Source organism: Crocodylus porosus, unplaced genomic scaffold, assembly GCF_001723895.1.
Source record: "Crocodylus porosus isolate Cpor-Errol unplaced genomic scaffold, CroPor_comp1, whole genome shotgun sequence".
Classification (NCBI taxonomy): domain Eukaryota; kingdom Metazoa; phylum Chordata; order Crocodylia; family Crocodylidae; genus Crocodylus; species Crocodylus porosus.
The window spans coordinates 113,848,737-113,863,078 of record NW_017728943.1 but is presented as its reverse complement, the minus strand read 5'-3'; the positions used below and the strand labels follow the sequence as shown (position 1 = coordinate 113,863,078).

Below are 14,342 nucleotides of genomic sequence, written 5' to 3'. Positions count from 1 at the left end.
TGGCTGCAGTGCTCAGAGGCTCATGGCAGAGCCCCCCATGGGGCAGCAGGCATGCCCCCCCTGCCTGGCCACCTGTGCAGCAGCTTTCGCATTGCGAGGGTGCAGCACGGCTCAGCAGGGTGCTTTGGGGCCCTGTGCACTGTCCAAGAGCTGAGGCTGCTTGGGCTGAGTGCTACCGTGCTCTGGGTGACTGCTGGAGCCGCCCCAGCTCCAAGATGCGACAGCTGCGTGATGCGACAGCTGCTGCACGAGTGCCAGGCAGGGGACTGGGCAATCCCTGTTGCCCCCCACTGCCTAATACTGCATGGGGGCCTCTGCCACAAGCCCCCAGAGGCCCCAATCATCGTTGCTGCAGCCAGTAATTGCAGGGCTGCTTCTATTTTTTTTCTTTTTAAGTGCCAGGACACTGGGGCCAGCCAGGGCAGCCATGGGGGTGCCTGGGGGAGTGGCCCATGGATGGAGACCACTCGGGGAGGGGGGAGGAACTGAGAGAATTGGGGGAGGGAATGGGGCTGGAAGGGGCATCTTCCCATGGTCCCCCCACCCTGCTCCAGTCCCCCACCCCCTACTTACCAGCATGGAACCCAGGTCCAGTTAGGAGGCTTCTGATTCAATTCAGACCTTTTAATGGATCTTCGGATTTGGAGATTTGGCCCCCAAATCGAGCTGAATCATCTCGGAATCGAACTGGCTATCAAAGCTTTGCACAGCCCTAGTATTTAGCACATGGGGGACCATACCACTATTGATTTAAGAATGTTTGACTTCTGATGTCTGACTTCTTCAGTTTAGTCAACCTAAACTGGGCAGGGCTTAATTATCATATGTTCATAGCTTTGGCAAAATCTTTCTTCTTAGGTGAAGGACAGAAACGAGTTGACAAGCTTTTTGTTTTGTGAGTCCATGATCAGATCTGGAAAAAGTTTCAAAATATATGTGAAACTAAAACTCATTTGATTTTTCTCAGAACGTTCAGTGTAGTAATAGTTGATAGTACAGAAATCTAAGTATATTTAATTATCTGCAGAAAGCAGAGCAATATAACTATTTCGTGTGAATTCTTTTTTTCCTTCTCACCTTCCCCTGAATTTTGGGTCTTTTAGATTGTTTTTGTCCAGAAAAAAAAAAGCTTACAATCTTCACAAGTGTCTATGAAACACCTTGCAAAGTGATTTTTCCAACATTGGTGCAAGCAGCATTAGTGGTTGGCAGCAGATGAGCTAGTCATGTGTTTCTAGGCTCTCAGATGCTAAACTGTGCCCTGGGCTTTCAAATGCTAAATTGCATTTAAAGTCTGCTAAATGCTTTCCAAATATTAGTTTTATGTGTAAACAATTTTCTGTAGTTGGGTTAGGGATACTACATGCTTATAAGCTGTAGGGGAAGTATAACAATGTTTTTGGAAATAGGAGGAGAAATAGTGCACACGCGCACATGTGAACAATCTCTCCTAAAATGCTACACTGAAAATTTTTTAGATTTTGTAAATAAAGAATAAAATAACTAAAAGTAGAATGATGACTCTTAAAAGCACCAAAATGACTTCTGAACAGCAAATTAAATTGATTTTCAATAGAATTTAGCTCTATGGTCACTTGGTGCTTTTGAAGACATCACTCAAGTGATCTGGAATTTAAGATAGAAATCACTTGGGATCTGTGATTGCTCCAGTATCTAGTAATTGCAGTTCAAAACAAGTACAAGAATAGTCTTCATATTTTAGCAACACGGGAAAAGCGATCTAGTACTTATAGTAAAAAAAAAAAATGAGATTGAGACATCTGGATGCTATTAGAAGCTCTTCGTTTGTCCTGCTGGGTGACTGGCTTAGCCCCTTAAGATGCCTGTCTTAATGCTGATATTGTAAAATTGCTACTACTGCAACTGGAATTCTGTGTTCAATTTTACCTGTCTGTAAATATAACAAATGCTTTATTTTCGCTTGTACCACAATCAGGCATGCTGGGGCAAACCTTGTAATGGGACTGCAAGTAAAAATGTGTATAAGAAATATGAAAGGTTTGGGTTTTTTTGAGGTTTTTTTAGGACTCCACAGGGTATACACCTCTATGAGGCACAATACCTGGTTTCCAGTCTCCGCTCTTGTGAATATTTATTTTATTGAAGTGGAATATCTTCAGTAGGAGAAATTGAGAGCAGCACACTCTGAAGCAGAGTGGTTAGGGCACTTTCCTGGGAGAGGGAAGTTAAGTGGGTTCTAGTCTCCCAGGGGAGAGGTAAGAATTGAGCCTGGGCCTCCACATCCTGGATGAGTGTCCCAACTGTTGAGTGTAAGGAACCAGACTGGTAACCTCACCACTATCTCCTCTTGTGCATGGGGCCAAGGCTAGCCCTTTTCTTCCACTGTACTGCTTTTGTTAAAAATGCCTGAAACAGAAAAAAAATATGTATACTATAACTGTAACATTCTGGTCATTTTCTGATGTTACAGGAACAATATCAGTTCCTGGAAAAAGATGTTATCCTGTTTGGTCTACAGTTCAAATATATACAATAGTATAATTAAATATAATACAGACACTTGCCTCATCCCAGGACAGATTCTTTGGAGGAATGACCTGTATTTTTTTCACGCTTTCTATAGTTAAATAGTAGTTGATAAGACAATGTTTCCATTTAGAAGTGAAAAAAGCTGACACATGCAGAATAGTATGTCTTAGGATGCAGATACACAATATGTTTACTACATAGTAAAATCAATTTATTATGTAATAAAAGAGGAGCAGGCACATGACTTTTATAGTACCACTTGAATTCTCAGGGTAACGTTATCCTATGAAAGGTTTGCCTAATAGGCAAGAGATGTAGAAGCTGAATAGCAAGAGAATATAATTTGAAATTTACCTAACTTTATACTAAGGGTCAACCTTTAAGATGCCGTAAAATGCATACCCACTAGCTAACTGTACTGTGAACCCCTTAGCAGCTCAGCTCAACCCCCAAAATATACAGTCCAGCATTGAAACTGAATGTCCAGGTATGAAGCTTACCTTGTCACTTCTCATTTCCTATGCCCTTCTTCTCCTCCTCTTACACTCTGTTTCAGTTTACCTATTTGCTGGAGGCCTCAAATGCAGGAAGTCCCCCAGTGGCAGTGCCACAATTCTCCGTATCTTCTTTCTGCCCATTTGTACCCCACTTATCTTTACTGTCTATAAATAGAAATGAACCCAGAGGAAGAGATTAGTCCACAGACCAGTTAGCAAGAACGTTCTGAAAGGGAACCTAAGATTCATCTGTTGCCAGGTTCAAGTAGTAAAATGCACAAGGAACATGATTTTGATGATGGCTACAGTGGATGACTCGGGTTGTTTCAGAGTGATCTACATGATTACTATAAATAGTACTGCGAGCCCTCAAAATAGACCCCAGTAGGCTGTGGGAGCTTGCAGTCTTTTCCACTCTTGGGACTATTTAGAAGTCCTTGAATTTGCTATTCAGCTGCTAAAACATAGGCCCGTGGCTAAAGCTCAGAAGTGTCAGCTCTTATAACCACATGGAGGGAAAGAATTGCAAATAAATAACTGTTGGTTAGTAAAAATAAAATGAAATAAATTTTAAACATTTATCTGAACTATGGGACACATTTGAAAGTATTGATAATGTATTAAAGTATTGTAAATGTTTTTCTGTATCTGTAGAGTTAATGATCAGGAATATTTCTAATAATTTTTTTTGTTTAATTCTGTAGCTTAATTGACAGAAGAGGATTTTTACAGCCAGATACACCACAGTTAGCAGCACCATCAAATGGCATTACAATGTATGGGGCAACACAGTCTCAGAGCAACATGGTAGGAATCATCCCATAGTGTTGTTCATCAAGATCCCTGTGAATGTTTCCCTTCTCTACTTTCATGTGAACTAATCAAGTAAAAACTAACTGGATTCACTGCCACCCTAGGTAGAATGACTCATTTTTAGCTATAGTGCAATAGTTTTGTGCAGTAGGAAATCAAGGTTTTATCTACTTCTATGCACTGATAGTTTTTACTCATGGAAAATAGAAAAAGTGTTTTTTCTATACATGAAATATATTTGATACTGAATATATATAGTGTCACTGTGACATGTACCTTTGACACTTGCCTTGTTTTCAACTGGAATAGTCAATTTTCTTGACAGCATCTGTATTCAACAGGTTTTCAGAATAGTTTTATCATTTAGCAGCACATGCTTTTCTTCCTTTGCCTGTGCAGTGCAGATTTTTCTTTACTGATGCACTTATAGAAACAGATGAGATGTTCAAGAAGTGAGTGGGTTTGGGCGGGGGGGTGGACTTTGAACTTGTAATGAGAAAAAAATGGCAACCTCAGTATCATACTCAAAATGGTAAAATATCTTTTGAAGCTGTGCCAACTCCTGCTGTGCCCTGTGCTGGCAGTGGACCTCACATTAGAAAAAAATGACTTCAGTGCCAAAGAGAAAAGAGATCACGAGGAAAGGCAATGCTCTTAAGGCAAGCATCCTACAGGGATGCCTGTTTCAGAACTCATGTCTTTCCAGTATGTGCATTCTGATGCTGTGTTAAAAATTTCATAGATTGATGAACCCCATGCACATCCTTTCCTCCCTAAAGGGAGTGGAATGTATATTCACTGCAACCTCCTTCATATAATTTCAGTCCTCATTTTGACCGAAGATTAGAAACACCCCTTCATGGTTGTGTGAACATTACTGTCATTTGTAAAGTTTCTAATATATATTTTTAGAACTAAGTTTCCAGCTCTTATCTCAAAGATTTAGGGGAGGGGTTGTCAGTAAACCTTAATTATATTTCTCTAAAGTTGATAGCCCCTTTCTTTAAATTTTGATAATAAACAGCTATGTGACTGAAGTGCAAACACACCATTCATCTTACACTTTTTGTCAGGTACGAATGGACAGGCCATCCTAGCCATCAGTGCAAGGTCTATGCAAATAGTTTTGTTTTGTTCAGGTTTGTTCTGGTGCATTTTGTTTTGGTTTGGTTTTCCAAACCCTCTTCACTAACCCCCTAAAAATAGCCTGAAATAGCCTGATATCTTTCAAGACTATTTATACAAACTCCACATGTAATCTTAGTATCTCCTTTCCTCTTACTGTATTGCAGAAGTTAGCCACAGTACTGCAAAGTAAGCCCCAGTCTTACTGCAAAGTCTCTTTGAAGCCCTTTGGGAGAGCTATCTGGATAGTACACAGTCTGTGACAACAGCTCCCTTTGATTGTTTCAGTCCATCTGGGTGTTTAGGCTTTGCTGTCAGCATTAAGCTCTCTTAGAACAGGATATATATGCCTATACTGTGTTTCAACTCATATGCCCAGTTAAATTGACTAATGCAGCCCTGCTTGTGTTTCTAGGACCTTTGATACAGGTGAAATCAATACTCTCATACAAGTTTTTATAAAAATGGAAAGCTTTTCACTTACTAGATCTTTATGACCGAATGCAATTCAGCCTGTCAACAAAATGACCTCTTCTGCTTTGCTGGAGATAAGAGAGCAGTAGATTTTGCCAAATTGATCATAATATATATGGTTACTGTCAGTCAAGCCGGTGATTGCTGCTGCCTAAGAGGGTGGCATGTAAAGGCTTACAGCAACATGGCTTTAGGTATTGAAATTAGATCAACAGATGCAGTACTGCTGGAATGAATATCAATGAAACTGAGATGGAAAATACTTACATTAAGAAATATAACAGAAGAGAGCAAAGTCATTTTGAGGCAACTGTCCAATCTGAAAATAATTTCACAGTGAACACTTACAAAATTGAATTGGACAGGTTTTCCATACAGACACATCTTTAGGATTCTGAGTGTTGGAACCTAGCACAATGCAGTGCCATGTATGGATAGATACTCCATTTGGCTAGGTCAGAGTTGAGTGAGTTACCAGACACAGTTTCATTTTTAGGACAGCACCCTACCTAAGTTAATTAGCCCTGCTGTAAACACAGGGTATAGTAGTCTCTTCCCTTTCCATCTCTTCTACTTCTGGCCTCAGGTTCCCTGTTCACCAGTTTCAAGCTTCAGAAATGATATTTCCTTGTTCACAGGTAAGATCTTGGTTTCTTGCACACTGTAGGCCTTTCTCCTCCTGTCACCTCAAGGTAGCCTTGTTGCTAGGTATGTACTTATTTGCCCCTGCTTTCAGGGATCAGTTTTTCCAATCCCCTTCTAATTAGCACAGCTCTCCCTTTTTGTGACCTTAAAACCCTGTTTATTTCCAGTTAAGATTTTGATGGCCCCTTTCCAGGTTTTAAATCACCTGGTAAGTCCTGTTTTTCTCCCAGAAACAAATTCCTTTACACAAGCTCCTGCAAGTCCCTGGATTGATCTTGACACTGCAGATGACTCAGACCTCCTACCTGTTCATGATTGGGCAGGAAGCAGATGCTGTTCAGTATCATGGAATCATAAAAAATTAGGGTTGGAAGGTCATTAGGAGGTCATCTAGTCCAACCCCTTACTCAAAGCAGGACTATTATCGATTATATCTTCCTATATAGGCTTTATCTACACAGGTCTTAACCTCCAGGGATGGAGATTCCACAACCTCTCTGGGTAGCCTGTTTCAGTGTTTCACTACCCTCCTCATCAGAGTTTTTCTTAATATCTAACCTAAGCTTCCCTTGATGCAACTTGAGACCAATGCTCCTTGTTCTGTTATCTTCCACCACTGAGAACAGTCTAGCACCATCCTCTTTGTAACCACCCTTCAGGTAGTTGACAGCTGTTACTAAATCTTCCTATAGTCTTCTCTTCTCCAGACTAAATAAGCCCAGTTCCTTCAGCCTCTCCTCATGCTCCCCAGTCCGCTAACCATTTTTGTTGCCTTCAACTTGCCTCTCTCCAATTTGTCCACATCCCTTCTGTACTGGGGGACCCAAAACTGGACACAGTACTCCATTTATATCCTCACCAGTGCCAAATAGAGGGGAATAACTGATTCCTTAGATCTACTGGCAGAACTCCTACTAATGTAGCCCAGTATTCTGTTAGCCTTCTTTGCAACAAGGGCACAGTGTTAGCTCATATTCAACTTATTAAAAAAATGGTAACCAACTATGAAGTTGAGTAAATGCAAACAACACTGAACATGACTATAAAACACATGGCCCATATTGGGAAACATACTGATGAGAACCTACCACAAGGATAGGTTAGTGCAGCCCATCTGAATAAGATAATACACATTGAACTGAACTGTATGCATTTGGCAGGAGAAAACTAAAGGGCCTATTTAACTATTAATGATTTGAAGGTCTCAGAGGAGAAAATACAAGTAGGGATTTTGAGGTTGACCATACTCTCTAAGAATTCAGTTGTGTATGTGTAAACCTTTACAGGTCCTTTGTGGACTAGACAACTTATTGGCTCAAGTCCAAAACCCAAATATTAACAGAATTAGAAGTACTGGTGTTAGAGCAGCGCATGAAAAGTCTGCCTGGGAGGGTACAAGTTTAATTGTTAGCACTAGTTGTACAACCTCTGCCAGTGAGGACAACAGACAGATCATCTGAAGGCAACACCTTTGATAGATTCACCACAGATGTGACTGTATCCTAATTCTGTGACAGTTGCTCTTTAGGGAGCAAAGGCAGAAGTGGGCCTGGAGAAAAGAGCAGAAGCTTAAGGACAAAGCTAGGCTGAGGATATTGTGCTAGAAAGTACAGATAAAACCAGCCTCTGGGACTTGACCATGTGCATTGACACTAACCCTGCATCTACAGACTGTTCAGAAGAAAGCTAAGCAGACTTCCATCCAGCCATGGATCATTGCACTATGCTAGAAGAACTGTGTGTTAAGTTGAGGAGTCCAGAACAGAATGCCTTAAGACAGGTTTTAATGCTACCTTCCTTCAAATTCTATTCCTCATTCTATCAATTATCATTGTCCCAAGATCTAATCTATTTCTTAATCTTGTGGCATTAATTCTAGTTAACCCATTAACTAGTCTCAGACATTTCTCGCTGTCCTTGAATACTTGTGGGTAATTTTTATGATTCACTTCATCCACACACTGCTCTCTGGTATCTTGATTCTGCAAAGAGATATGCATGTTTTTGTCTGTATGCTGTCTGAGTAGTCCCACTGAAGTCAGTAGGACAATCATTAGTGCCAGAAGTTAAGCCCATAAGTGTTTTTGCAGGATTGGGGCATAAACCTTTCCAAATTCCATCAAAATTGACAACCTCCTGGTAATTTTATTCCTCTGAATTTTTTCATCTTCCTGTTGAAGGTCCTAGAATAAATTGCAGAATTTCAGATTCTGTCTCAGCAAAGCCATGTAAAGAACAGCTATCACTTTCTTATGCTGTGCTATCATGAAGCACTTCTGTATTTGTAACACAGTCTCATTGGGCTTTTTCTGCCATTATGCATTAAATACTCATCTAGTTATCTTTTCAGCATCACCTCTACATCTCTTTCTGCATTATTTCTTTACCAGCTGACTATTTGAGAACATCTTCCCCACTGGCTTGTATGCTCCCAAGCAGAATCTAGTTGTTTGTTTGTTTTTTTAATTTCAGCCCACATCTTTAGATCTTCTTAGGGTGTTTAGTTTTACATCTTTCCCCTTCATTTTTTACATCTTCTGGTTCAGTATCATTGTAAACTTAATATGGTATTATTTTCCCTCTATCTTCAAGATCATCAATGAAGATTTTTAATACAACTAAACCAAACACTAACCTCAGTGATAACCTGCCAGACGCCTTTTTCCAGTACAATACAGTACTTCTTATCACTGTCTTTATTTGTAGTCCAGGCTGTTTACAATCTGTGGCAAATGATCAAATCTTAAAATTGCACCTACTGTGTTCTTCGTTTACTTGCTTTACCATCCTTCCAATGTGCAAGCACTGTTATGTATAATTTTTTCTTTGTAGACCCATGGTTTCATTATTTTTGAGAGAGATTTTTAAGCAAGTAACTTAGCCATTATGGAAGCACTTCCTCACTTATTCCTGCTTCCTCTTTAGTTGCTTTTTCTTGTAGATCTGTTAAAACTCTTATTTCCTCTTATCCGTTGTAGCTACCTTAACTCATTCTGCATTTCTATAGTATTTATGTTTTGCTCACAAGACTTTAATTGGTTATTTGTATAGGATTTACACACAAGGTATTTTTATCTCGGTTTTGAGCAGTCCCATTATAAGGCAAGAATGGATACCTTATTCTGTACATTTTTCTATATAAGAAGAAAATTTTAGTTTGGTGTGTTTGCTATGGGATCTCTTGCAATTCTCGACCAACTTACCAACTGGTAGATTTTAATAGTCAGAAGGTGGGGTAGATATGCTCCTTTATAGTCTTCATACATAAGATATACGGAGCATGAGTTTTCATCAACCCAAGTTCATTTTATCAGATTTGAATAGTGCCACCCTTTGCATCTTGATTGCTGCTTTTCTTAACTTCCATAAAATCTGCTTTTTGAGGTGGAGCACCATTGCTAGGCATCTGTTCCTTACTGCCTTTGTAGTTTATGCTTACCAGTGCCAAGCTTCCTAATTACTTCCACTTCTTCATATCCTGCCTTTCATAAATAGGCTGTAGTCTCTTTTCTGGATCATAAAATTGACCCTCCACAAACCTAGGAATCATTTTCAGACATGTAAAGCTGTTTATTACCCATTAGAGGTATAGGTAAATTCCTTCATGAATGTCCTTTTGCATTTTTAGCATCTGAATTGATCTGGGAAATGTGCATTCTCACTGTCCTGAAATGTATTTTCTCCTTTGCTTTTCTTTCTTGTCGTTACTGTAATTAGTAGTAAATAATTCAATTATGTTAATACCCAGAAGTCTCAATCAGAATTGGGATCCTTTCTCATTTAAAAAGTAACTTGTACCACTGTTGTTCAGTACAGTCAGACCACCTTGAGCCATTTATTATTGTTTGTTTGTATTTTACATGCAGATGATTCAACAATTTTGTTCAACTTTCTATTTGATACGTCAAGAACTGTAAAGTTTTCTTTAAAAATACCATTGCTGTCTAAAATTTTCCAAACATTAAGTTAATTTCATATTCAAAACAATAGAATCTCTGGTGGTGGTTTTAGGAATGTAAGAGCTATATTAACCTGTACAAGAGCTCTGTTTAATATGTATGTTTTATGGGAGATAAAAAAAAACCCTTTGGAACATTTTAAAGGTCTATTTCCATACAGTTCTTTGTATCCATAATTTGCAAAATAAAATGTGGTGTTTTCATTTTTATGTTTTGTCTAATTTGCATTTAGTTTGTGCCTGCTTGTGTGGAAATAAATATCAAAATGGTTAAACTTCTCGCTATGTATATAGTTGAACTTGCACTCTTACTAGGACTTGATTCAGCACTTCCTTGGCCCAGAATATGCTATTCTACCACTAAGGGGGGGAACTGTATTTAGCAAATAAATCAGGTAACAGGACCTAGAGGAAAAAGAAGCCAAGGCATAAACTTGTATAATAGGTTGTGGTGTCTTGTGTTTTTGTTTGGTTCCACTGTGTGTGTGTGTATGTGTGTGTGTGTGTGCGCGCGCGCGCATCTAAAACGTTGCTATTGAAAAATTCAGTGTAACTAATAGCTTTAAGGATGTTTATGTTAATTTCTTACCTGTACTGTTCATGTGCATCAGTGCATCATGTAATGAAAGAACATTGTGGAATTCTCTCTCTAGACAGTAACCTGAGGGGGTCACCAGGATACCAGCTCTGGGAGCTCTGACTGAGAGCGGGGATGGGGAATTGTGTAAAAACAGCTGCCCACTCCCAGCACTGCCCAATTATACCTGTATTTATAGACAAATCTCTTGATTAGCTTTGTGCATGTCACAATTTGAAGGCTGCCATACTTGCGTAAAAATCCTGTACGCTGTGAGAGATATATTTAATACATCTACTTATAAAATAAATCTGCTATCATCCATTCTCAGAACAAATTTAAAACCTAGTGAGTTCCAAGACTTGATAGTTTAATTGGAGAAGGCTCTTTACTGGCTATGTTTTTTTACATAAGAAGTTGCCTTGTTTATCACTGTTCATCATATGCAGAATAATGGAAACCTAACAGTAAGATGATATTTTCAAATCCTCCCCAAATGGGAAAGCTACCATGTATAGGCTGGTTGGAAGGAACATCCTTCAAGGTGGTTCTTGAAAGAATAGGGAAGCATGGTTTGAAGGAGTGGGTTAGAGGCAAGGTGGGAAATGCGTGAGAGAGAGCGCAATGGAGGATACTTGCAGGCACAACAGCTCTAAAAAGCTGTAAGGCATCCTATTTAATAGAGCTTTATCTTTCAGAGGTCCAGCTAAAATAGAGCCCAGTAAAATCTAGTCTGTTACATGAACCAAATTAAAATATCTCCATGCTATTTTAAAATTGTGCACTTATTGTGCTGGAACATTTCAAGCAGTGATTTGCCTTTGAAAATGAATCTTGAAGCAATAAATCAGATGCTAAAGCTTTTTGCTAAGAGGTATACTCCAGTGGTTGACATTCCTTTGTTCTGTATCAGAGTATAGCATTTTATTAATATCGCTCAGAAATGATGGACTTTGTTTTCCCTTTTGAAGTTCTAAACATGCTGTCACCCTATTTGTAAAGCATGTCCCCTCAGGTTGATATAGGGCACATGGACTAGCTTAATTGTGCAGGGATAAATAGCAATGGATTAGGAATGGACTCACAGTGAGTAGCCAATCAAGAGCTTGATCCTGCAAGGTGCTGACAACTGTGCCCTGCTGCAACGAAGCGCTTATGCACGTGTTCAGCTTTAAGCTTGTGAGTAATCCCTTTGAAGTCATATGGGAGTGCTTATGTACTTAAGTGCTTTGCTTGTTTGGGACCAGAATGCTCTTCATCTTGCAGAAGCTGAATATGAGGATTGTGTGATGGTAAACTGTATAATGGAAGGTCAGCGTACACATCTTTCTGAAACATGCATATATGAGTGCATATACTACATGTAGGTAACAGTTTCAAAAATGTTTTAAATCCTACTGAAAAGCATTGAGACACTTGGGCACTTTTTAAATTTTTACCCTAAATTTTTATACTTTAATTAAATAATTGCTTTGCTGCTTATTTTGGTGCAACTTTTGTGGGGTCATTTTGCTTTCTGGTGGGAGAAACTGAGTGGCCGAAAATGTTGTCCTGTCATGTGTTGTTCGAAGAAGAGAGCTTTGCTTTCCTGTGAGTTCACACTAAGTCTAGCACAGTGGGACCATAAACCTCATTGGGATGTTGGTAAACTGCTGTACTGCAAGCACCAGCTGATTCAGGATTTTCCTAATTATACTTCCTTCTGTATTTTAACTTATTGGAGTAATTTGATTGTTGGTTAAAAAAAAAAAAAGTCAAGGGGGCACTTAGAAGTGCAACACGGATCACCCCATTAATTTTTAATAAGGATTAGATTTACTTAGTATGTTTATTTATAAGGAAAACCATTATCCCAAGATCAAAGCATATACTTCATAAGGTGGGCTGAGGGGAGAGAGAAATATTATATGACTGATGAAACCGCCAAATACTAAGCTTTTCCATTTGGAAAAACATCCAAATGTTTAACTACTTAGAGACACTGTCCAATCCTCTTAGAACTATAATGTTAGGATGGAAATCTTGCGAGGAGTAGCTCTCAGAGATTTTAAACTCCTTACATCTGGTCAGGCTGGAACACGACTTGGATTATGAAATATGTCCCTCTTCTTTTCCATTTTGTATTGCTTATATAATAATTTACACAGTATCAGAGCAGAATCAATAGCCAACATAATAAAACAGTCTATATACCATATTTGGTGGAATATAAGATGACCTTGAATATAAGACAACCCCACAATAATTAGATTCTATATATGGAAAATATATAGGAATGTATATGAACAAGTGACCTTTTTTTATAATTTTCCAGGTGTAGAATCTAATTTTCAGAGGTTTGCAATGAATCTGTAAACTTCCCACTGCTACAGCAGGGGAAAATAAATCTGGAGGGCCAGGGAACCCTCTTGCCCTCTGCCCCCACAACATCTTCCCCCTGCAGCCTTTTTCCTCTCTCCTTACTATCAAACCCTCCTCTCCCTGAGCACATGGAAGTGAGGGGCAAATTTGAAGCTAATCTTGAAATTAACATGCCTGTAGCAATTTGTATTTAGTTCACATAGACTTGGGGGTCCTTATATACGTGCATTGAAGCTGCTTTGACACACTATGATTACAGCACATCATAGCAGAATAGATTAATCAAGTATGCTGAAGTGTGGTAATTATTGTGCTCCAGCAGACTCCAGCATCACTTATATTAGCATCCCTGTGTGGAAACATGGCAGTGGGGCACTTTCACTAAAGTTCATTTTATGAGCTTTAGTTAAAGCACCCCTGCTCCCTTTTTTTCACCATGGGGATGCTAATACACATGATGCTCTTAGAGCCACTGTAATTAGATGCCTCCCCCTTGCCTCCTCTTGCATGTGTATAAGCATCCTTAGTTCATCCGGAATTGATGCATTTTACCTTTTATGAAAATGCTGCAAGTTGTAGCACCAGTACTCCAAAAACACACTTTTAAGAAGCACTTATGTACTTACTTTATATATAGTACAAACTATCCTTGCTATTAGTCTAAAGTCAAAAGGCCATATAGTTCATGGGCCTGGGCCCCAACAGAGTCAAAGCATTTCAAGCTATGGTGACCTTGCAGCTCAGCACTTCTCGAGGGGGGGGGCGGTATATGTACTCCAAATACCCTCGCTTCCCCCCAAAAGGATCCATGTGCCCCCAAGTCCTGACTGGAACCAGGTGTTCTTGTCACAAATCCTGGGATCCTCCAAAAAATTATATGCAGATGAGGCGCAGGGCAGCCTGGTCCAGCTTCGCTTCACCTCATAGAGGATGGGGCCACACTAATCGCATGTGACAGGCTGAGAGAGGATGTGACCAGAGGATTCTGGGTGAACTGTTTAGGACCCCATTTGGTGATGTTTGCCAGACATTTAAGGTGGGTGAAGAAACAGGAATCATTGAAAAGGGGGAAGAAAGGCCCAGCTCAGCTTTGGGAGTGAAAGAAGAAGTTGAAATGCATGCAGTGTAGTGGCTCACTATGGCTTGAAAAAGGTTGTCATTGTGGTGGGGGGGGGCGCTGTGCTTGGTGGGCATTACTATATACCTATTCAGATGGGCTGTAATAACTTACCTGGCAGGGGAAGCAGCGTGACCACGTAGGCGAGCTCCCCAGGGGAAACAGCGTGACCTCGTAGACGAGCTCCCTCCGCCCGGGAGGGTACTATGAGCTGTGAAGTGGTGTGACTGCTGACTTGCTGGAGCCATGGAGGTGGTGGAGCAG

The 14,342-nt window shown here is 39.8% G+C and overlaps 1 protein-coding gene and 1 long non-coding RNA gene across 6 annotated transcripts in view; one reads left to right on the top strand and one right to left on the bottom strand.

Moving 5' to 3' along the window:
- The window catches only part of LOC109320089, a 17,230-nt gene extending 6,715 nt beyond the window's left edge, over positions 1 to 10,515 (bottom strand). The window contains exons 1-2 of the long non-coding RNA XR_002103713.1: positions 9,858 to 10,515; positions 3,389 to 3,397 (exon numbers count right to left, since the gene is read on the bottom strand). This is a non-coding gene — a long non-coding RNA (uncharacterized LOC109320089). The remainder of the gene's footprint in view (positions 1 to 3,388; positions 3,398 to 9,857) is intronic.
- Positions 1 to 14,342, top strand: part of ZDHHC14 (zinc finger DHHC-type containing 14) — a 171,797-nt gene that overhangs the window by 152,219 nt on the left and 5,236 nt on the right. For all 5 annotated transcript variants that reach the window (XM_019550036.1, XM_019550033.1, XM_019550032.1 and 2 more), the window contains one exon: positions 3,713 to 3,815. In XM_019550036.1, coding sequence (XP_019405581.1) covers positions 3,713 to 3,815 — 103 coding nt within the window. The remainder of the gene's footprint in view (positions 1 to 3,712; positions 3,816 to 14,342) is intronic.